Source organism: Muscardinus avellanarius (genome assembly GCF_963383645.1).
Source record: "Muscardinus avellanarius genome assembly, chromosome: 14".
Taxonomy (NCBI): domain Eukaryota; kingdom Metazoa; phylum Chordata; class Mammalia; order Rodentia; family Gliridae; genus Muscardinus; species Muscardinus avellanarius.
In genome coordinates this window covers 65779935-65803038 of record NC_137800.1, presented here as the reverse complement: position 1 = coordinate 65803038, position 23104 = coordinate 65779935, and the positions used below count along the sequence as shown (strand labels likewise).

The 23104-nt window shown below is 43.8% G+C and overlaps 1 protein-coding gene across 3 annotated transcripts in view; it reads right to left on the bottom strand.

The window, feature by feature from the left end:
• The window catches only part of DSP (desmoplakin), a gene marked incomplete at both ends in the record, with an annotated part of 56914 nt that overhangs the window by 26010 nt on the left and 7800 nt on the right, over positions 1–23104 (bottom strand). For all 3 annotated transcript variants that reach the window (XM_080709829.1, XM_080709830.1, XM_080709831.1), the window contains 6 exons: positions 221–382; positions 1592–1642; positions 2124–2252; positions 6256–6430; positions 7823–7971; positions 10765–10867. In XM_080709829.1, the coding sequence (XP_080565955.1) occupies positions 221–382; positions 1592–1642; positions 2124–2252; positions 6256–6430; positions 7823–7971; positions 10765–10867 (769 nt within the window). The remainder of the gene's footprint in view (positions 1–220; positions 383–1591; positions 1643–2123; positions 2253–6255; positions 6431–7822; positions 7972–10764; positions 10868–23104) is intronic.

Below are 23104 nucleotides of genomic sequence, written 5' to 3'. Positions count from 1 at the left end.
GCTCTCCCCTCCAGTGCCAGCTACTCAGGAAGCTGAGGAAGGAGGATCACGTGAGCCCAGGAGTTCAGGGCAGCAAAGGGAAACCTGCTTCTTCCTTGTACAGCTTTCCAGGAGAAATGGCTGAATTACAAGTAGTTGATTAAATTATTACAAGGCCACTGGTCCCACAAAGGAGGCACAGGGCGAGACCCGGGACGAGCGACTCCGAGGCTGTGCTTACAGAGAAGGCCTCCTGCTTCTGCGCGATGTTGGTGTTCTTGTCGCTCCAGTCATACAACAGCTCCTCCTCCTCGCAGTCATTGATCCACATGATCTCTCGGGACGTGGCCTGGATGATGCTCTGCAGCTGTCGCAGGTGATCCATCCGCTCAAAGGACGCTTTCTGCACGGCAAGTTCAAAGCAGCATTAGAAGAACACTAGCCAGATAAAGAGCATTCTCTGCAGACTTCACAGGTACACGCGTGCTGCCCTTGACCAAAACAACTCTCAGAATAGGTCAGACCTATTAACTTGGGGCATTCACTGACCGAATGTGGCATGGGAAGAGGACCTGTCCAATTTACAGTGAGTGAGACAGCAATTATAGATTCAGACAGCCTAATCCTGAGAGGTCCTTTTTTATTTATTTATTTATTTGTTTATTTATTTATTTATTTAGTATAGTGCTAGGGACAAACTCAGGGCCAGGCAAATACTCTACCACTGAGCTACACCCCCCAGGCCACAAGGGGCCTTGATTCAGATTTCTTTGAGTTTAATAGTTTTAGACTAAAAAAGAGAAAAATGAGACTCATAGAAATACACATCAAGCGTCTACTACCTTCACCGTCACCTTCAAAGCACCATCCCCAGAAAAATCACCACCAGCCACATCATCACCACCAGCCACATCATCACCACCAGCCACATCATCACCACCAGCCACACTGTCCAAAAAAGTATTTCCACCAACAAGGAAATATTGAAAAAGTGAAAATAATGTAATAGAAATAGGCAGAAGAAAAATGGAAATCTCTCTGCTGATGAAGCAAGTAATTGATACAGAACGGCGACCACGCTCTGGTAAAACTATCTGAAGACCCTGCATCGTATCTTTGTTTGTACTTCTTCAAAAGGCTGCAGTTCAAAAGGGCAAAGCTTCCTTGCTTTAACAGCAAGTATTTAACAAGTGCCACTGATGCGACATAACTTGAATAGACAGTGGCAGGGAGGGAGGGTGCAGTTGCACATGCCTGTAACCCCAGTACTTGGAAACAGGAGCATCTGAAGTTTGAGGCCAGCAACTTAGTGAGACTCTGCTTAAAAAAAAAAAAAAAAAAAAAAAGGAAGACGGTCTGGGGGTGTCGCTTGGAGGTAGAACGTGCCTGGATCTAATCCCCAATAAAGAAAGAAAAGAAAAGAAAAGAAAAGAAATTGTTTTAAAATCACTTCACAGTAGCGATGAAATTTGTGGCTAAGAGTGGGAAATTGAGTGCTCATCCAGGGTCTTCACCACTGGGTAGGTGCCTCACCCTACAAAGTAAACAGCATTTATGGGCTGAACTGAACTGAGAACCAGACTCCAGGCACTTCAGAGATAAGTCAGCTTACCAGCAGGTTTTCATATTCCTCTTCCAGCTGGTAGATTGCAGACTTCTCACGCTAAAAGAGAACAAAAAGCAGACAATTATTTAATTCTCCTCTTGGGTTTCTATAGACAGAGCAGCCCTTATAAGTCTCCTTTTTGTCAGATATTGGACTTGGATCCTTCAGCAGGAAAAAGTATGTGCTTTGTGAAGTCTTTTGCCCGTGGGGCCCTTCTCCCAGGCGGTTTGAAGGCAACCCCTCTCGGGCCTGGTGGTACAGGCCTGACCACTGTCACATAAAGACTCGCTCATTTTTTAGAGTGTGATGTAGAGCCAGGCATGGTGGTGCACCCCTGTAACCCCTGGGAGGCTTTTAAGATCCAGTGGGTCTATCTGATTCCACTTCCCCATTATGAAAAGAGATTTTAAGAAAATTCCAATCTCTTGGGAAAGAAATAATGGCCTAAGTGTTTTGAACAAAAGTGCCCGGGATAGATTAATGACACAGTATTTCAGTATGCTCTCTGAAGGCTCTGAAATGAAACAGTGAGAAGTACCAAGTCGGCTTTAATCTTGTCCAGTTGCCAGCGGTAGTCTCCGATGGCGTTGTGGATGCTCCTGTGGCTGTTGATGTGCTGCTCCACTGAGGCCAGGTCCACTCCCCAAGCCACCATGTCCATCTCTGCCTGCAGCGGGAAAGAGAACTGAAGTGTCCTTCGTTGTCCCCCAGTGGCCACTGACTCACTTCTCTACGGCATCAGGAGCAACGTACAAGGGACACACAAAGTTCTGCTTCAGATAAAACTGAAGACGTGCAGTTATTCAGGAGTCTGAGGCAGGAGGATCGTTTTAACCCAGAAGTTCAACACCAGACAGGGCAACACAGTGAAACTCCATCTCACAAAAAGAAAAGGAAAAAAGAAGCCGGGCATGGTGGCACATGTTTGTAATCCCAGCATTTGGGAGGCTGAGACAGGAGGATCACAGTTCAAGAAGAGCCTCAGCTACTACTTAATGAGGCCCTTTGCAACAGAGTAAGACCCTGTTTCAAAATAAAGAATAACAAATAGGGCTAGGAGTGTAGCTTGGAGGTAGAATGCCCCTGGGGTCCCATCCCCAGTACCACAAAAAAAAAAAAAAAAAGAAAGAAAGAAAGAAAGAAAGAAAGAAAGAAAGAAAGAAAGGAAAAGAAAAGAAAAGAAAAGGAAAGGAAAGGAAAGGAAAGGAAAGGAAAGGAAAGGAAAGGAAAGGAAAGGAAGACGGTGTGGTGATGCACACCTAGGACTTGGGAGGCTAAGACAGGAGAATCACAGGTTTGAGGCCAGTCTCAGCAACTTAGATCCTCAGCAATGTAGTGAGACTGAAAATAAAAAGGGCTGGGGATGTAGCTCAGAGGTACTATGCCCCTGTGTTTGACCCTAATACCAGAAAGAGGAGGGAGGGACAGACGGACGGACGGACGGGCAGACGAACAGAGGGAAAATGCCCTTAGGTTCAATCCCCAGTACCACAAAAAAGAAATCTTTTTAATGTATATAAAAAAAATCATCATTGATGAAGTATAATTGTGCATTGGGTTTTTTTTTGTGTGTGTGTGTGTGTGGTACTGGGGTTCCTGGAAGCCCTTGTACCTCGGGCTACACTCCCAGACATATTTTATACTTTTTTATTTTTGGAAACAGGGTCTCTTAAGCCAGCACGGCTGGCTTCGAACCTGCGCGATCCTCCTGTCTCCGCCTCCCAAGCACGGGGATCACAAGCGTGTGCCACCACGCCCAGCTAATTGTGCATTGTTTCTAAAGCAAAATAGCTGATCTAAGAGTGTCTGTCGTTATTTATTTATTTAGATTATGTTGTTCATTGTTGCAGTGCTGGGGACTTAACGCACAGCCTTTCATACGCTAGGCTAACACTATACAACTGAACAACATCAGTTGTATAGGGCATCATTTCCTGCCCTAAATCGTCTTGATTCAGGTATCCACTGGCCCTGAAGTCCAGCATTTACCATTTCCTTCAAGACGCAAAATTCTCTAGAGCCCATTTCAAAAGGAAGTTACTACACAAACTCAAGGTCTCATTTTTAATTATGTCAGAAATGTTAAAATTGTGGATTTATATTGGCTTTTAAAAAATCAAATCTGGCTGGGCTTATTATTTAAGTCACCGATTTAAGAAAGCCACATAAAAAGAATCAAATGCATTGTCCCATGAGTTTCATCCTGGGGCCGATCTATGGTCTCATCCTCCTTTTGCATGAATACACGTGAATTTCCAAACACCTGGATCACCTCTCCAGCATGCTAAGGGCAAGCATTCCAGGCTGGGACTCCAGGGAGGACATAATGGGCATTGTTCTGAGCACATCCATGTTCTAGCACTCTTGGCAAGGCTTCAGAAAAGGGAGCCATTTCAGAGTCAGATAACTGAAGGTCACCCGGGACTTCGACCTTTGTCTCAAGTAGCTGTCCTGGCTTTAAAACAGAAACAGCAGGTGCGTGCACCGGGAAGTTAGGGAGATGGCTCTCGCTGTTCATTACCGAACAGGTGTATAGTATCTGACTCGTCCATCAGCAAAAGCACAAATCAGGGAAACAAAACCAAAACTTGGCAGGGAGATGTGTGGCTGCCTCCTGCTGCTGGCGAAAGGCTTCCTTATCAGCCGGGCCTGCAGCTGGGTCTTCTGGGAGTGAGTAAGGAATGCAGACTATGCAGGGGGGAAGAAGGGATGAGAAGGAAAGGGCCCCAAGCTGCAGTAAGTGATCAACTTAGTTGGCTGAAAACAATCAGGACCAGCTGCTTGGTCCTAAAAGCATCTTTTTTGGCCATGCATGGTGGCCAACTGCCTGTAATCCCAGTACTTGGGAGGCTGAGATGGGAGGATCACAGATTTGAAACCAGCCTCAGGAACTTAACTGAACCCTGTTTCAAAATAAAAAAAAATAAAATAAGGCTGAGGGTGTAGCTTGGAGGTAGAATGCCCTTGGGTTCAATCATCAGTACAAAAGAAGGAGGAGGAGGAGGAGGAGGAGGAGGAGGAGGAGGAGGAGGAGGAGGAGGAGGAGGAGGAGAAGGAAGACTAGCATCTTTGTTAGAAATTGACATAAAACTGAGTCCAGGTGATGCCTTTTTCTGAAACTTAAAAATGTTAAGTCTTTGCTATAAAGCATTATTACAAAGCCACACCCAACAAGAACATAGAAAATGACAAATTATGAGCTGTCATTTTATATAACAGTCATACTGACTTGGAAAACACTAGGTCATAGGATGTTTCATAATTAATTTGGTTCAAAGGTTGTTCTACCTACCATTAAGCATCCTTAAGTACAGTGTAGTTGAAGTCCCACCAACTCATCCTCGTCCACTAGGGCTGGAACACCCCACACACACACTCCTAACTAGGCAACATTTTATTTCAAGCCTCACAAAGCAACTACTTGGCATTTAGGGTATATCTTATTTTCTTCAATACTATGAAAGAATTATTTTCTTCAGGACTATGGACCATAATTTTTAAGCCCTCAGTTTCCAGCACATTGAATACATACAAAATCCTCAAAAAATAAGTGTTTGAAAATTTGAAGGGAATTTGAAAACGTGCAAACAGACTTTTATTTAGGTATTTGAGTTTATTGTTGACCACCTTCTGAAATAGTTTATGGTCATTGTAATAACTGGGAAATAAAGTTAAGTGAATGAATGTGTTAAGTGAATGAAGTGAAGTGAATGAATGAAATTCCCATCTACAAGATTATGGCACATTTCCACTGTCACCTGTTCATTACAGGACATAAATGTTTAACAGTAAAAGCCCTCACCACTTAGAAAAAACATACTCAAAATTTTTTAAAAGCTGGGTGTAGTAAAGCGTGCCTATGGTCCCAGCTTACATGGAAGAATGAGGCAGATGGCTGCTTAGGTGTCAGGGGTTCAAGACCAGCCTGGATAGCACAGTGTGCATCTCACCTTACCAAAAAAAAAAAAAAAAATGAAGTGGCTAAGAAATTTTGAAAGCAATGCCTTAAGTTGGTCCAACAATAACTAACCAAGCATTCTTAACAACCACCAGCACGTTGCATAACCATCCCTCCACAATGTATCATTCTAACATCCATCTCAAGGGGAGGATGGTTCATTAGTAGCAGGTTTTCATTATAAAATTCCCATCTACATAATTATGGCACATTTCCACTGCCACCTGTTCATTACAGGACATAATTACAACATAAAACAACAAAACAGTAATTAGCACTGAAAATACTTCACAGAAATGCTGGTTCTGGGGAAAAGATCAGCGACATACCTCTGCTGCCATTCACCCCCCCGCGCCGGTGACGTGAGAGTTGTACAACCAGACCAATGACATTTCAAAACCACCGGGTAAGCAACCCCAGAGCCCACACCAGAAGGTCTGCTTTGATGGTTTCCAGCCCCTCCCACCTGCTAATATTTTAAATGAGCTGCCACAATGTTGTTTCTTTCTTTCTTTCTAAGCACTGGCCTGTGATCCGGATGAGGTTGGTTACCACCTCAGTAGAACAATGATGTTATTTAGCACCTAACAGCCAGTGGCGGCTGCCAGAACTCTTAGTGACCCAACGAGGCTGAGCCTGCCCTCTCCATCCAGCTAGATGACTCGGGCTTGGGGTCTATGGACAGACATCCATCCACCTGGCCACTGCTTACCCTTTGCTGCCTCATCCACCCCAAACATTCGCCAGTGAGCCGCTTGGTGAACTCGTCCCAGCCGGAGCCACTCTGGCAGGTGTACCCTCCGCCGCCCTTGGAGCTGGCCCTTCGGACGCGAGGCACACTGATGGCCTTATAAAGGGCTCGCATCTGCTCCTGGAGCTGAAGCAATCTGAAAGGAAAGGGAAACAACAACATCAGCGTCAGGAAACAGCGCCTAAGAACCTATTCGGGACAGGTTTCTGTTCTAGTACTCCTTTGGGGTCAATAGGCCAGAAATGTTTTTGTTTTTGTTGTTGTTGGTGGTGGTGGTTTTGTTTTGTTTTGTGGTACTAGGGATGGAACTCAGGGGTATTCTACCTCCAATCTACACCCCCAGCCCTATTTTTTTTTTTTTTTATTCTTTATTTTGAAACAGAGTCTCACTAAGTTGCAGAAGGCCTCACAAGTTGCTGAAGCTGGCCACGAACCTGTGATCTTCCTATCTCGGCCTCCCAAGTACTGGGATCACAAGTTTGTGCCACCACGCCTGGCCGGAAATGTTTTATTACAAGACACATTTTTTTCTTTACCAAATGACTTGAAACTTGATCACATATGAACAATTAAATTCTAGAAAGCTGATAACTTGCTAGCATCTCCTGCTTTCTCATGAGTCTTGTTCTAGGGATATTACTAGTACCCTGGACCCCAGGAGAGCTCTAGAGCAAGTACAGACTGCACATCTTGGTTTCAGAGTTTTCAACTTGCAATTCCAAGAGTCTTGCTCTTATAGTCATTAACGAAGCTTGACATTAGACTCTTTTTTTATTCTTTAGTACTGAAGATTGAACCCAGAGATATTCTCCAAGCTACACCCCCACCCTTTTTTGTTTGTTTGTTTGTTTGTTTTTGAAACAGGGTCTCAGTAGCTTGCTGAGAGTCTCACTACATTATTGAGACTGTCCTCAAACCTTCAATCCTCCCGTCTCAACCTCCCAAGTACTGGGATTACAGGCAAGTGCCACTACACTTAAAAAGCAAGATGCTGTCCAGAGGCCTTTGTTGCCCTTGAAATGATACAGTTAACATTTCCCTATGAACTCAGGTCTTCAAAGTAAGAACTAGACATTTTTGGGGAGGGGGAACCAGAGACTGAACCCAGGGGCATTCTAACCTCTGTGCTACACCCCCAGCCTTGTTTTATTTTTTATTTTGAAATAGAGTCCTATTAGGTTGTGCAGACTTGCCTCAAACCTAAGGTCCTCCTGTCTCAGCCTCCAACATACTGGAATTACAGGTGTGTGCCACCATGGCTGGAAGAACTAGACTTTTTGGTTGGTCTCACTCTCTTGAACATTTCTATTTAATTCTTCTCATGAAAGCTCAGTGGCTGCACAAAAGATGAAGAAAATGGCTCTGGTAGCTTATTAAAGATATATGATGCTGAACAATAAGGGAGCTTTTCCCTGGGAATATATGTGTCTCTGAAGAGGAAGCCTGGAGCCAGGAGCTGAGCGAGTGCAAGAGGGGCTGGGGCGTGCTCCTCCCTGAGGCCCGGCCGGCCTGGCCCCGTGGGCAGTACCTCTTCTGGTACGCATCGCAGGGCTGGCCCATCTGTCGCATCTCCCGGATCAAGCTGTCAGTGATCTCCATCTGATCGTTGGCCTGCGCAAAGCACTCATCCAGTTCTCTGCTTCGAGCCAGCTGTATCCCGTCTCCATATTTCAGTTCCTTAAAAGAAAGAATTCCCATGAAGAAAAACACATCAGACTGGAAAGAAAAGCGTCACGTGTGGGTGAAAGCAAACCCTTTCACAATCAATGAAAGAAAGATTATGAAGCTCCCCCAACGAACTGCAAAAGATTTCTGAGAATGAGCTTATTAATTTGAGACATGGAAGGAGAAGAAGATTTGTGAACCAAACTCTGTGGACTGTCTGTGTTTTCCCTTAGATGCTTCAGTCAAATGAATTCTCCACCCAGAAATGTAAGCAAATACAATACCATCTCCCTCGCATGTATTTGTTGCACTTCAATGCACGTAAGTGGAAATAAACTGCAAACACGAAGCCATGTAAATTTTTAGAACTCCATGTAAAGCATATCCATAGTCACTAGTGACTGTTTCAAGGGCCGGGGACATTCACCAGGAAGTCACTGGCGCCTCCTATTTTCCTCTGTGTGAAGGAGTCCAGGCTCTGTGAGGAACTTGGAGGGGTATGTGTCAGATCAGAGGTTTGAAGCAGCCAGGACCAGAGCCTATCAAGTTGGCTGCCCCCAAATGTCTTTGTACATGGACTAAAGCAAAGATTGTTTTAATTGAATGAAATGAACCAGAATGAGAATCTATATAAAATGTAAATTAAGCAACTTGAACATTAAGATATTTTTCTGCTGGGCATGGTGGCACATGCTTACAGTCCCAGTACCATAGGGGGTTCAAGACCAGTCTCAGTAATTTACCAAGACCCTAAACAACTTAGCAAGACTCTATATCAAAATAAAAATTTAAAAGGGCTGGGGGTATAGTTCGGAGGTAGAATGCCCCTGGATTCAATCCCTGGTATCAAAAAATAAATGAATAAATAAGATAGATTTCAAAGAGAAGATCATAAATTTGCTTTTTTAAAATCTTGATTTCCAGCCGGGCGTGGTGGCGCACGCTTGTAATCCCCACGCTTGGGAGGCAGAGGGAGGATCGCGCAGGTTCGAAGCCAGCCACGCGCTGGCTTAGGAGACACTGTTTCCAAATAAAAAAATGTAAAAATAGGTCTGGGAGTGTAGCCCAGAGGTAGAAGGGCTTCCGGGAACCCCAGTACCACCATAAATAAATAAATAAATAAATAAATAAATAAATAAATAAATAAATAAATAAATAAATAATAAAATCTTGATTTCAAATATAGACTACTTAACAGGGGTATTCTGGTGAGGAAGGTTTCAGATGCAACCCAACATTATTGTCAGCACGAGGGACACTTGAACTCCCTTCTTTTGTTGAAAAGAATCATTCTGGAAAAAGATTAGAAAAGGTGGCTACTTCTGTACTATTCTCTAGTCCTTTATTTTTTCTAACTTGGAGCAAATATGAGTGCTACAGTGTTTGTTTGTTTGTTAGTTGGTTGGTTGGTTGGTTGGTTGGTACTAGGGTTCCTGGAAGCCCTTCTACCTCCAGACTATACTCTCATACCTATTTTATTTTTGGACACAGGGTCTCTTAAGCCAGCACGGCTGGCTTCGAACCTGCGCGATCCTCCTGTCTCCGCCTCCCACTTGCAGGGATTACAAGCGTGTGCCACCACGCCCGGCTCAAGTGCTACAGTGTTTTAAATGAAGACTTTACAGAGCAAATGTCTCGGGAGCCATATTTTGAAATCTCAATTCCATAAGACCCAAGAGAGCTCAGTTACTGTGAGAAATATCACCAAGTTCCCCCAATTGCTACCATTTTTCCTAAATTTTCAATTGTTTATTCATTCATCTTTTTATGTTTCTTTACTAGAACTGTTCTCCCATTACAGTCTCTTTCCCCGAAAAAAATAATCTTTTTTATTGAAAAAAGAAATCTTAGCCAGGCGTGGCGGCGCACGCTTGTAATCCCAGCATTCGGGAAGCTGAGAAAGGAGGATTGCAGTTCGCGGACAGCCTCAGCTACTTAGTGAGGTCCTCCGTAACTTAGCGCGACCCTGTTTCAAAATAAAGAATAAAAAATAGGGCAGGGGGTGGAGCTCTGAGGTTGAATGTCCCTAGGTTTCATCCCTGGACCCACAAAAAAAAAAAAAAAAAAAAAAAGAAAAGAAAAGAAAAAAGAAAAAATAAAGAAATCTTATTAAATTGATGGTGCCTATAACAATCTATCCAAATCCAATGACAGAAACATATCAAGTTGCATTTCTGGGAAGAGAAAAAGACTACAAAGCCATATAAATAGCAAAAGGGGAGCTACAGCTCCAGAACAGTGGAATCATTTATTGAGTGGGGACTGTTTGAAGACTGGTTCCCACTGTTAAATCAACATTACAAATAGGTTAGGAGACAGAGCTGCTATGGCTTAAATGTGAACCTTATTTTGAAATGTAACCCCTATGACGGGATATTAAAGGGTGGGACCTATAAGAGGTAAAATCCATTCGTGTGATAAATAAACTAACGGATTAGGAGGTTATTTTCAGAGTGGGTCTGTCATAAAAGCCAGCTTCCACACGCTCTGTCCCTTGCCATGTGATGCCCCCCGCACCATCTTAGGTCTGTGCCAGCAAGGCCACCACCCGGTGTGGCCCCCACCTGAGACCAGAACCATGAGCCACAACAGTGTCTTTACAATTGGCCTGGTCTGTGGCACCGTGTTCTTACTTACAACAGAAAGTGGACAGCGACAACGCCCCTCGTTAGCCTCTGCAGAAAAAGCCCGTCTCTACATACTGAGGAGGCAGAAGAGGTCAGGAAGAGGAATGCACAGGTGAGGCCCAGGAAGCCCAGGCCGGGTGCGGGCGCCGTGGGCGGCGGGAGGGCACGGGCCACTCACCGGCTGCACAATGAGCTCCGCTCTCATCAGGCACTCCGAGCAGTTCTGCAGCAGCTCCTGGATGGTGTTCTGGTTCTGGTGCCTGGACATCGTGCCCGTTTGACTGAGGAGGCAAACACCAAGAAACCAGACATGAGATTGCCGCTGTCAGTTTTTAAATAATTTGAAATGTCTATGAACGTTACAAACACAAGACAAAAAACACTCCTGTCAGACTCTTCACCCAGATTTTCCAGTTGTCAACGTTTTGCTGCATTTTTCCTTCTCCTCCTCTCTGTATCTGTGAATTTTTCTTTTTTTTTTTTCTTTTCTTTTTTTTTTTTTTTTTTTTGGTGGTCCTGGGGTTCCTGGAAGCCCTTCTACCTCCGGGCTACACTCCCAGACCTATTTTTTTACATTTTTATTTGGAAACAGGGTCTCCTAAGCCAGCGCGATCCTGTCTCTGCCTCCCAAGCGCGGGGATTACAAAGTGCGCCACCACGCCCGGCCAAAATAAAAAAAAAAATTAAAAAAGGGTTAGGGATATAGCTCAGAGATAGAATGTCCCTGGGCTCAATCCCCAGTAACACACACACACACACACACACACACACACACACACACACGTGTAGAAAACTATTTTCCAATCTACAGAACTTATTCAAATCTCCCCACTTAGCCCAATAATGTCCTTCACGGTAATTTTTCCCCCCAGGTCTAGAATTCCATTTAGCAAGGCTCCTTCGAGTTGTAAAACCACACTTCTGGTGATGACGGGGAACTCTTTCAGCCTGCTTATCCCACTTCATCCCACAGTCCAAGGTGCCCCCAACACCACCAGTCCGGGCAGGAAGACCTCCAGGTGAGACACCCAGCATGGCAGGTTCACAAGTGAATCTGACACAAGGATAAAAAGGCAGATGAAGAGAAAGCTAAAGTCACAAAAATATTTTCCATCTTCACAGCTAAACACCATAATGGTGAAGAAATCACAGTATAATAAAGTGGTGGAAAATTTAAGTATCTTTCATGTAAAACAAGCCCCTTCTCTCTTTTTTTTGGGGGGGAGGGGGGTGGTACTAGGGTTCCTGGAAGCCCTTCTACCTCCGGGTTACACTCCCAGACCTATTTTATATTTTAATTTGGAAACAGGGTCTCTTAAGCCAGCGCGGCTGACTTCAAACCTACGCGATCCTCCTGTCTCCGCCTCCCAAGTGCGGGGATGACAAGCGTGCACCACCGCCGCGCCCGGCAAGCCTCTTCTCTTGCAGGCTGTTTCTAGAATAAATATTTTTCCAACAATGAGGCTCATTCAATGTGCCTTTCAGAGAGATCAGGCACATTCATTCAGGGTGGTATGCCTGAGACTCAGTATACATTTCAAATGGGGCACTTTTCTGGAAGATTCATGACAGAAACCTTAAAAGAAGGATGATGTTAGCCGGACACGGTGACACACACCTGAAATCCCAGGCTTTGGGAGGCTGAGATTGGAGGATCACAGGTTCCAGGCCAGCCTCAGCAACTTAACAAGACCTTATTTAAAAATAAAAATAAGCTGGGCGTGGTGGCACACACTTGTAATACCCGCGCTTGGGAGGCGGACACAAGAGGATCGCACAGGTTCGAAGCCAGCCACGCGCGCTGGCTTAGGAGACCCTGTTTCCAAATAAAAAAGTATAAAAATAGGTCTGGGAGTGTAGCCCAGAGGTAGAAGGTTTCCAGGACCCCCAGTACCACCAAAATAAATAAATAAATAAATAAATAAATAAATAAATAAGTTATACTGGGAGTAGAACTCAGAGGTATAATGCCCCTGTGTTCAATCCTCAGTACAAAAACGAGCAAGCAAACAAAGTAACAGTGAAAAAAAAAATGGTGTTGTTCATGATGAAAGTTTGTAATGTTGCAGATGATCCATGCTTTAAAGAAAGAAGTTAGCTGGAAATGGTGGCACATATGTTTAATCCCAATACATGGGAGGCCAAGACTGGAGGATCACAGGTTTGAGGACAATCTCAGCAACAGTGAGACTCTCAACCTCATAAGGCCCTGTTTCAAAATAATTTGTGTGTGTGTGGTACTGGGGGTGGAACCCAGAGGCTTTCTACCTTCAGGCTATACTCCCAGACCTGTTTTACGTTTTATTTGGAAACAGGGTCTCACTACGTTACTGAGAGCCTCACTCAGTAGCTGAGGCTGGCTTCAAACCTGTGTGATCCTCCTGTCTCAGCCTCCCAAGAGCTGGATTACAAGCGTGCGCCACCACACCCGGCTAAAATAAACATTTTTTAAAAATTAGGCTGAGAGTGTAGTTTAGAGGTAGAACGCCTCTGGGTTCACCACAAAAAGAAAAAGAAAAAGGAAAAAAAGAAATTAGAAGAGTTTAATTCACTGCTGGAGACCAAAGTATAAAAAAAGAGCTGTGTGTGTGTGTGTGTGTGTGTGTGTGTGTGTGTGTTCGTTTAAAAGGACTTTAAAAAATTTTTTTTCTTAGTACTGGGAATTGAACCCAGGAGCATTCTATCTCCAAGCTACATCCCCAGCAGTTTTTATTTAATTTTGAAACAGGGTCTTACTAAGATGCTAAGGCCGGTCTCAAGCCTGCGATCTCCTGTCTCAGCCTCTCCCAAGTACTGGGACTCTAGGCCTCTCTTAAAAAAAAACTTTCACCATTAAAAAAATAATAATAAAGTTTGAGCTGGGGACGTAGCTCCATGGTGGAGCTTGTCCAGCTTGTGAAAGGCCCTGGGTTCAATTCCCAGCACCACAAAAACAAAAGCAAAAAAGGTTTGAAAAACAATGTCTGCATTATGCACAGATGGGGTAGGATCACAAGGACGTGGGAACTTCTCCCAGCACCTGACCATGCCTCATTGCACCATAGGGAAGCACTTTCTTTTCCTACCACCTACTTGGGGTCCCCTCCCTACGAGCAAGGCTCCCCAACAAGCCAGCACTAGCTGGATGTGGGAGAGGAACCCAGCCCTCCCTGGAGCCACTCCCAGACAGGGTGCGATGATCCTGGCTCCTCCAGCAGGCCCAGGCAATGTGCTGCCGGAACTGTCCACCTATCAAACCCGGCGCCCCCGCCCTTCTCCATGAATGCAGCCAGTCTCTCCTCTACTGCACAGGAAACCTGGTACATTCCTTGTATGGCTGAGACACGGACAAAACTGCATCGGCTGTCCTAACTTGTGCAAAATTCCAACTGCCTGAGAACACTTTCCAAAGTGTATCTGTTAGAAAATAGAGGAACGGAACTCAAGAGACAAAGGAAAGAATTTATTTTTTGATACTAGATATTGAACCCAGAGTTACCTTTGAGCTACACCCCCAGTTGCCCCCCCCCTTTTTTTTCTTCTTATTTAGAAATACAGTCTCACTAAGTTGCTGAGGGCCTTGCTAATTGCCTCCCAAGTACTGGGATTACAGGCGGGCACCACCATGCCCGGCATGAAAGGAAAGAATTTTAAAAATAGAGAAAATTCTCTTAGAATCCCAGCAAGGAATCAGGATACTTCTGTGTGAGTATATTTGTTTTCTTTACTGAAGTGGAATAGGAGTACCTTTCTTCTTAAACATTTGTAAATTATGTTCAGCCATTTGGTTCTGATAATTGCCACTAAGAAGGCCAACCCCAATCACAGAAATGAAAGGATTATCTCTTAGCATAGTGAAAAACCAGAGTTTGCTAAATGGTCTAACAAGGCGTGCTGCTATAAAAACTATCATAAACCGAGCTGTGAGAGGCAGATCACGCAGGCCACACAGAGTATACAAAAACTTTGTACTCTCTTGGCAACTTTCCTGTAAATCTAAAACTATTTCAAAATAAAAGCACATTTAAGAAGGAGAAGCAGCAGGGGGTGGGGAGGGTGGTGCACACTCCTGATCCCAGCATTTGGGAGGCTGAGACAGGAGGACTGTAGTTCACAGACAGCCTCAGCTACTTAGTGAGGCCGTCTGCAACTTAGTGAGACCTTTATTCGAAAGAAAGAATAAGAAATAGGGATGGGGTATTGGAGGCAGAATGCCCCTGGGTTCCATCCCCAGTACCACAAAAAAATAAATAAAATATAAAAAGGAAAAGCGCTTAAGGTGTACCTTAGTGGTACAGTATGTACTTAGCATGCACAAGGCCCCGGGTTCAATTCCCAGCACCATAAAGAGTTGGGAGGGGGGACCCTACACACTATAGAAGGAGGTCAAACTCAATCAAGAATAAATGTATCCAAAGTGCACATCCCAGTGGTAAGTGATTGTATGAGGCTAAACTCACTTGACAACAAGACATAAATTCACCAGCTTTTTTTTACCCAATTAGTAGAATAGTTACTTATACATGCTTAAAAATAAGCTGCATTCAGAAAAAGGGGGGATGAGGCGATTAAAAACTGGATTAAAACGGTGGGCCGACTCCGTTCTTTTTTAGTATCACTTCCATGTTTTAGAAAACATTCCCTACTTCTAAAAAATCAGTTGGTTTATTAAAAAAAAAAAAAAAAGATGCCTTATGCTCTTCTCCTCTCTTCCTGGAACTTAAAAAAAAGGTGACCGCACAATCTGTTAATAATAATCTTCATGCTTTACTGAAGGATGTTCACCACATCGTGTCTTTGATTCAGCTAAAACCCTCATGTGTTTTGCCTTGTGTTTTGGTAAATAGACTAACAACTACACGGGAAAGAGAAATGCACAGAAATCGTGTGTGTGTGTGTGTGTGCGTGTGCGCGTGCGTGTGTGTGTTTGTGTGTGTGTGTGTGTGTGTATTACTGGGGATTGAGCCTGGGACATTCACTTTTTTTTCCTTTTTTTTCTTTCTTTCTTTTTGGAAACAGGGTCCAAAGTAGAGTATGGAGTACGGTGGCACATATTTATAATCCCAGTACTTGGAAAGTTGAGACAGGCAGATAGCAGGTTCGAAGCCAGCCTTGGCAACTTGGCCAGGTCCTCCACAACTTACTGAGACCCTCTTTCTAAATAAATAAAATCGGGTTGGGGATATAACTTTGAGTTAGAATGCCTCTGGGTTCAATCTCCAGTACAGATGGACAGAAGGAAGGAAGGAAGACAGGGAGGGAGGGAGGGAGGGAGGGAGGGAGGGAGGGAGGCAGGCAGGCAAGCAAAGTTGCAGAGGGCCTCACTAACTTGCTGAGGCTGGCCACGAACCTGCAATCCTCCTGTATTATTAGCCTTCCAAGTACTGGGATTACAAGCTTGCGCCACCACACCAGCTTGAAATCAAATTTCTTTAAGAATCAAAAGTGAAAAGCTAAAGCTTTGAAACAATCAAAATAAAAATCTTTAGTATTGTTCTTTGTCTACAGAAAAGTATAATCTCAGTAACCAAATTTCACCTTATACAGTGGTGCCCCCTTATCTGCAGGGATGCCTGAAAATCAGCATAGTACTGAATCCTAAATATATTATGGTTTTCCCCTACACACACATACCCATGATAAAGTTTAATTTATTTATTAATTGGGCACAGTAAGAGAACTGACAATGACAAAAACAGAATCAAACATTTGTAACATTATACTGTGGTAAAATGTATTTAAAACTTCTGGATTGTTTACTTCTAGAAATTTCCATTGAATATTTTTAGGCTGTGGTTGACTGTGGATAACTCATACCACAACAAGTGAACTCACAAATAAGGAGGGACGACTTGAACAATTTTTCAAGACTGCATATGATCCTTAAAGTCAGGTCTACTTAGCCAAGTATGGTGGCACATGCCTGTAATCCCAGCACTTGGAAGGCAGAGAGGGACAGGAGGATCGCAGGTCTGAGGCCAGCCTCAGCAACGTAGGAGGACCTCAGAACTTAGCAAGACCCCGTTTCAAAATAAAAAATAAAAGCTGGGCATGGTGGCGCACGCTTGTAATCCCTGCGCTTAGGAGGCTGAGACAGGAGGATCACGCAGGTTCGAAGCCAGCCTCAGCTACTTAGTGAGGCTCTCAGCAACTTAAGTGAGACCCTGTTTCCAAATATAAGTCTGGGAGTATAGCCTGGAGGTAGAAAGCCTCTGGTTCCATCCCCAGTACCACAGAAAATAAATAAAATAAAATAAAATAAAAAATAAAATAGGACTGGAATGTAACTCTACGATAGAACACCCTTAAATTCAATCCAAAAAATAAAAACAAGCCTTAAGTTTCCATTTTTAAATCCCATTTCAATGGCATGGAAGATGAAAAATGTCATGTGTCTTTTGAAAAAAATAAATTCATTTGGATCAAATTAATCTAATGACTTTTTTCCAAATTAAAATTAATAGCTGTCCCTGAAAAAATAACATTCATCCTTCAAAGTTTTTAACTCTTTTGAAATTGTTTTATCTTCAAACTCACAAAGGCGAATGAGTCATACTACAAAGAATCTGCCTGCACAAAGATTTTTAAGTTCATTCTAAAACTTGTTTAAACAAGTAAATGGTTCTAAGCTTTTATATAAGTTAAGTATCCCTTCATCAGTGACTAAAAGAAAAACACGTTCTGGATTTTTCATACAAAAACAGACCACATGAATATGTAACCAACGTTACAGAACTATGTTCAAATTACATTCTTTTCTCTTCTTAAAAAATAAGACTTCAGCCAGGCATGGTGGCGCACCCTTGTAATCCCCGCACTTGGGAGGCGGAGACAAGAGGATTGCGCAGGTTCGAAGCCAGCTGCACTAGTTTAAGAGACCCTGTTTCCAAATTTTTTTTTAAAAGTGTAAAATAGGTCTGAGAGTGTAGCCTGAAGGTGAAGGGCTTCCAGGAACCCCAGTACCACCAAAACACAAACAAACAAACAAAAAAAAGACTTCAGCCGGGCGTGGTGGCGCACGTTTGTAATCCCAGCGTCTCGGAGGCTGAGACAAGAGGATCGCGGTTCGCAGACAGCCTCAGCTCCTACTTAGTGTGGCCCTTTGCAACACAGTGAGACTCTGCTTCAAAATAAAGAATAAAAAATAGGGCTGTGGGTGTAGCTTGGAGGTAGAATGCTCCTGGGTCCCATCCCCAGTACAGCAAAAAAAAAAAAAAAAAAAAAAAAGACTTCATGAGCTGGGTGTAGTGGTGCACGCTGTCATCCCAGTACTTGGGAGGCTGAGATAGGAGGATTACAGGTTCAAGGCCAGCCTCCAAAACTTAGTGAGGCCTTCTGCAACTTAATGAGACCCTGTTTCAAAATAAAAAATAAAATAGTACTGGGGTGTAGCTCAGAGGTAGAATAACCCTGGGTTGCATCCCCTCTACCACAAAAAAACAAATGAACAAAAAATAAACAAGACTTCAGAACTAGCTGTCTTAGGCATGATCTGACTTCTGTTGCCAGAAAAACTATAGAAAGAAAATAAAAAGTTTTGAAGAGGGGCATGTAAATCACAAAGTAAAAATATATTTATTAAGTAGTTCTTTTTTTTCTTTTACAAAAATTTTATTGCTTTCTAGACATCCATGCCACCTAACTGTATGTCTTTTTGTGTACATACTTTTTCTTTAACTGGATTTCTTCTCTCTTTCCTTCCTCCCTTCTTTCTCTTTCTCTCTTCCCTCTTTTATTTGTTTACTCTGTCAACACAGGGTCTTACATATGTGCCTGAAACAAAGTCTTATGTCTGTCCATATTCAGGTCCATGAAATAATGATGCAGGAAAAGCTCAAAAAATGTGTGCTGGCAAATGTAATTATATAATGCACAAACAATGATCTTCATCAAAGTATTTTTCACATATACCATATACCAAGACTTACGACCCGCCCTAGACATCAGCTGAAATGTCACGCATTCATCTCTCAGGAGTTCAGAGCGAGGCTGCCTGCTCAGTGGAGCTCACCTGCTCACACCGCTGCCCCCCAGTCTGCACTCGGTACTTACACACCTGCTACCCCAGCCTGGAGGGCAAAGTCCCACACCAAGTCATTTGACTCCTACCTGCACCTAACCACACAGGGCGGTGCACACAGAAGGTCTTAATGCATGTTTGTTTGACTTAGTAAAGTAGAACAAAAACAAAGACAAATACATGACTGATTTAAGGACACTCCTCATTATCCTGATTTCAAAAGCTCCGCCAGAAGGCCCAGCTCTCCCTCTGCCTTCTCCCAACCCAACATGTGAGCAAAAAGGGGTCTTTTTAGAAAGAGGGTCTCCTCTTGCCTTAAGGCAAGGCTGGTGCTAGGGCCTCCGAGGCCGGGATCGGAACCTGCCATGAGGCAAGGCCGGTGCTGGAGCCAGCGAGGCCGCGATCAGAGTCTGCGGGGTGGCCAGGCCAGTGCCGGGGCCTTTAAGAGTGGGATCGGAACTTGCAATGCGGCATACACAGAGAAATATCACAGAAAATAAAAAATCAGATGTTTTCCCTAATATGCAAAAACTAGGAAGAAATGGATAATAGGAGAAGATCTAGTTGAAGAAAGGGCCCTATGGAGGAGCAATTGAGGTGACCAATCAGAGGGGATGGGGTGGGGGAAGATGGAATCTCTTTAAAATGCATGATGTATGTAAACAAATATATCAAAGTTAATCACTAAATCAAGCATGGGATTGAGGGAGGGGTAGGGAGTGGGATGGGGATTGGATAAAGGCTCATTGGATGACATGTGCTTGAATATCCTCACAAGTCTTGTATGCCATTGTGATGTTTGACTACAATCCACCAATAAAAATATATTTTTTTTTAAAAAGAAAGAGGGTCTCCTCTGATCCTTCATTGAACCCCATGCAGGAGCTGTCAAAGTATCTCCTTTCTGAGTGGTTACCTTTTCTGCAAGTTCGGTGGATTGTGTTCAGAGGGGCAACCTGACCACTTGCCATTACCTTCATAAAGATGTGGTGGTCGGGCAGAGTTGGAGCACACTCCCAGCCCCCCCAGCTGTACAGCCTGTGTCTTTGAGCACTCAGGGTGCCTGGAGTTCCTGCATCGGGCTCCTGTGGGGAGGGGCGAGGCTCAGAGGGGCCAGTGATGTTCCCACGGAGCTGCAGAAGCTAACTCCTCACTTCACCATGGCTCTTCCTCATGACCTGTGGTTATGACATGGTTCTGAAATTTCCTTTTTTTTTTGTTTTTATCTTTGTTCTCACTCTACAATTTTTACTTTTATTATTATTATTTTTTTTTTTGATGCTAGGGGTTGAACCGAAGGGCATTCTGACCTATTTTTACTTCTTATTTTCTTTCTTTGTTCTTTTTTTTTTTCTTTTGTGGTACTAGGGGTGGAGCCCAGGGGCTTTTCTACCTCCAGGCTATACTCCCAGACCTATTTTATACTTTATTTGGAATCAGGGTCTCACTAAGTTGCTGAGAGCCTCACTAAGTAACCAAGGCTGGCTTCGAACCTCTGCGATCCTCCTTACTCAGCCTCCCAAGCTCAGGGATTACAAGCCTGTGCCACCATGCCCGGCTACTTCTTATTTTCAGAGTCTCACTAAGTTGCAGAGGGCCTCTCTAAGTTGCTGAGGCTGGCTAAGAACCTGTGATCCCCCTGGTTCAGCCTAAGTACTGGGATGCAAGCGTGGGCCAACACATCTGACTTTCTATTCTATAATTTATGGTACTTTTTTTTTTTTTTTCGGTACTGGGGATGGAACCCAAGGACATTCTACCTCCAAGCTACACCCCCAGCCCTACTTTCTTATTCTTCATTTTGAAACAGGCTCTCACTGAGTTGCAAAGAGCCTCACTAAGCAGCTAAGGCTGTCCACAAACCACGATCTTCCTGTCTCAGCCTCCCAAATGCTGGGATCACAAGTGTGCGCCACCATGCTCGGCAGAATAATACATTTTAAAAGCACTGAAGAGACAAGACACTTCTGAGAAAGATGCTTTCCTTTCTTTTATTAAGAGATGTCACAAAAAAATATTTAGTTCTTACAAAGGCAATACCAAACTAGGAATTTCTATTTTAAATTATTTCTCTATGCAAAAACTGAACATTTATTTTTACTGAAATCTGAACAAAAAGGTTTATAAGTTGTCTGATTATCCACTTAGAAGCCAACTCCTTTGTTTGCCCCAAATCACAGGTAAAACAAGGGATGTTATGTTCACATGTCAAAATTTTTTAATTCCTGTCAGATATGGTGGCACATTCATATAATCCCTGTACTTGCGAGGCTGAGACAGGAGAATCACAGGTTCAAGGACAGCCTCAGCAAGTAGTGAGACTCTCATCAACCTAGTGAGACCCTATTTCCAAATAAAAAATAAAATTGGGCTAGGGGTATAGCTCAAAGGTAGAATGCCTCTGGGTTCAATTCCCAGTACCAAAAATAATAATTCCAAGCAAAATCTTGGATCTGTTTGCTGTAGCTTTTCATTAAAGTGCCTTCATTTTCATATGTGGGTTTTCGTAATTCATTTTCAAAAGATGTGGGTTTCACCTTCATGAGGTTTTGAAGCATGAACACCCCCTTCAGCCCAGGTATGCTGGTGGGGTATACATTTTTGGACTGCACTAGCATTTTACAAGATGTTGCTTCAAATGAATGGCTCACTGTCTGAGTCTCTGAGTCTGTGGAGATGTCTCAACATCAGAATCACAGCTGACCATTTTCAAGGGTCAGGGCTGTCAGGTGTGGTGGTGCACACCTGTAATCCCAGTCCTTGGGAGGCTGGCACAAGAGGACTGAAGGTTCAAGGACAGCCTCAGCAACATAGTGAGGCTCTCAGCAACCTAGCAAGACCGTTTTAAAACAAAAAATAAGGCTCAGAGGTGGAATGTCCCTTAGTTCAATCCCCAGTACCAAAAAAAAAAAAAAAAAAGAGTCAGCAGGAGAAAGGAGGAGAAAAGCCAAAGGAGGAGCAGGGCTCTGAGTGCCAAGGCCTCCAGACTCAAGTGCTCTTTCTAGAACCTTCTAGAACCTCCTTATCTGGAAAGACTGGTTCACTGAGAGTCAAGTCAGCCTCCCAAGTCACACCCAAGCCCTCCTGTGCCCCACCCTAAGAAGTCAGCAGGAGGTATCAGGGACATCAGCAAATTTTTTTTCTTCCTGAGACATTTCTGCACCCTGGATGATGGAATCATGCCCGTATTTAGAGAAAAAATAAGCTAGTGTTGAAAGCTGCTTTGTCCCATTAAATAACAATTAGATAGCTTGATACTGAATCAACAATTAGTCCACTTAACGTAGAATCATGCTGATTATTGTTTTTTTTTTCCCTAAGCAGATGGAAACTCTACAAGCACATCAATGAAAGAAAACAATGGACATATCATAAATATTTCGCAGGAATGCAGGAGGAGGACTACAGCAAATGAAAAGAAGGTAAAAACTCATTTCCAAGTAGAAAAGATGAATTCTAACAATGATCATATCTTGGCTCATGTACGCTGGATTCTTTTTTGGGGGGGAAGGGGCAGGAAAAATGGGTGTAGCTCAGAGGCATTCTCCCTCTGAACTACACCCCTCTGAGCCGCACCTCCAGCCTATTTTATTTTTCATTTTGAAACAAGGTCTTGCTAAATTCCTCAGGGTCTGGCTAAGTCGTTGAGCCTGGCTTTGAACCTGGGGTCTTCCTGTGTCAGCCTCCCAAGTATTGGGATTACAGGCATGGGCCACCACACCTAGCTTGGCATCCTACATTCTGAGCTCAAACACTTACTATCTGCACAGCCCTGAGTAAACTATTTTTTTGTTGATGTGTGTGCATGTGTGCGTGTGTTTCCATTTGGGGGGGAGGGGGTGTGGGAATTGAACCCAGGGGCATTCATCCTTCAAGCTACACTCCCAGTTCTATTTTATTTTACTATTTTGAAACGGGGTCTCACTAAGTTGTTAAGGGTCTATTTGCTGAAGTCGTACTTGAACCTGTGATCCTCCTGTCCCAGCTTCCCAAGTACTTAAGAATACAGGTGTGAGCCACCACAACCAGCTGAGTTTTGACCTCAGTTTCCCTTCTGTAAACTGCTAGGTTTCTGGTGAAGCTTGAGATTAACATACACCGGGCACATCATAGATATCTGCCAAGGTAATGGTAAATATTATTGACCAGGGATCTGATTTTTACAAAATATGCAACTTACTCAAATGTAAATATCAGGTAAATGTTATCTGCCACATACCAGGCTAACCTGGTATCGTTGCCATCACTTCCAGGTCGGCTTAGAATATGCACCCCATGAGTCACCCTGCCTCCCAGCCTGCCTCCTAGGCTCTCCCTGGCTCCCACACCCAGGTCTTAGCTGAAGCCTGTCACTCCACCTGGCCAGTATCTACTTTCCACGGCCCCACCCACACTAGGCTTTCATTACCTCCCTCCCCCAGGTGAAGCGATGACTTCCTTCTTGCAGCTGGCACATCTCCAGATCACACGCAGACACATGCACACCTAACGCTCAGCCGTGGCGGTCCTGTTTCCCTGC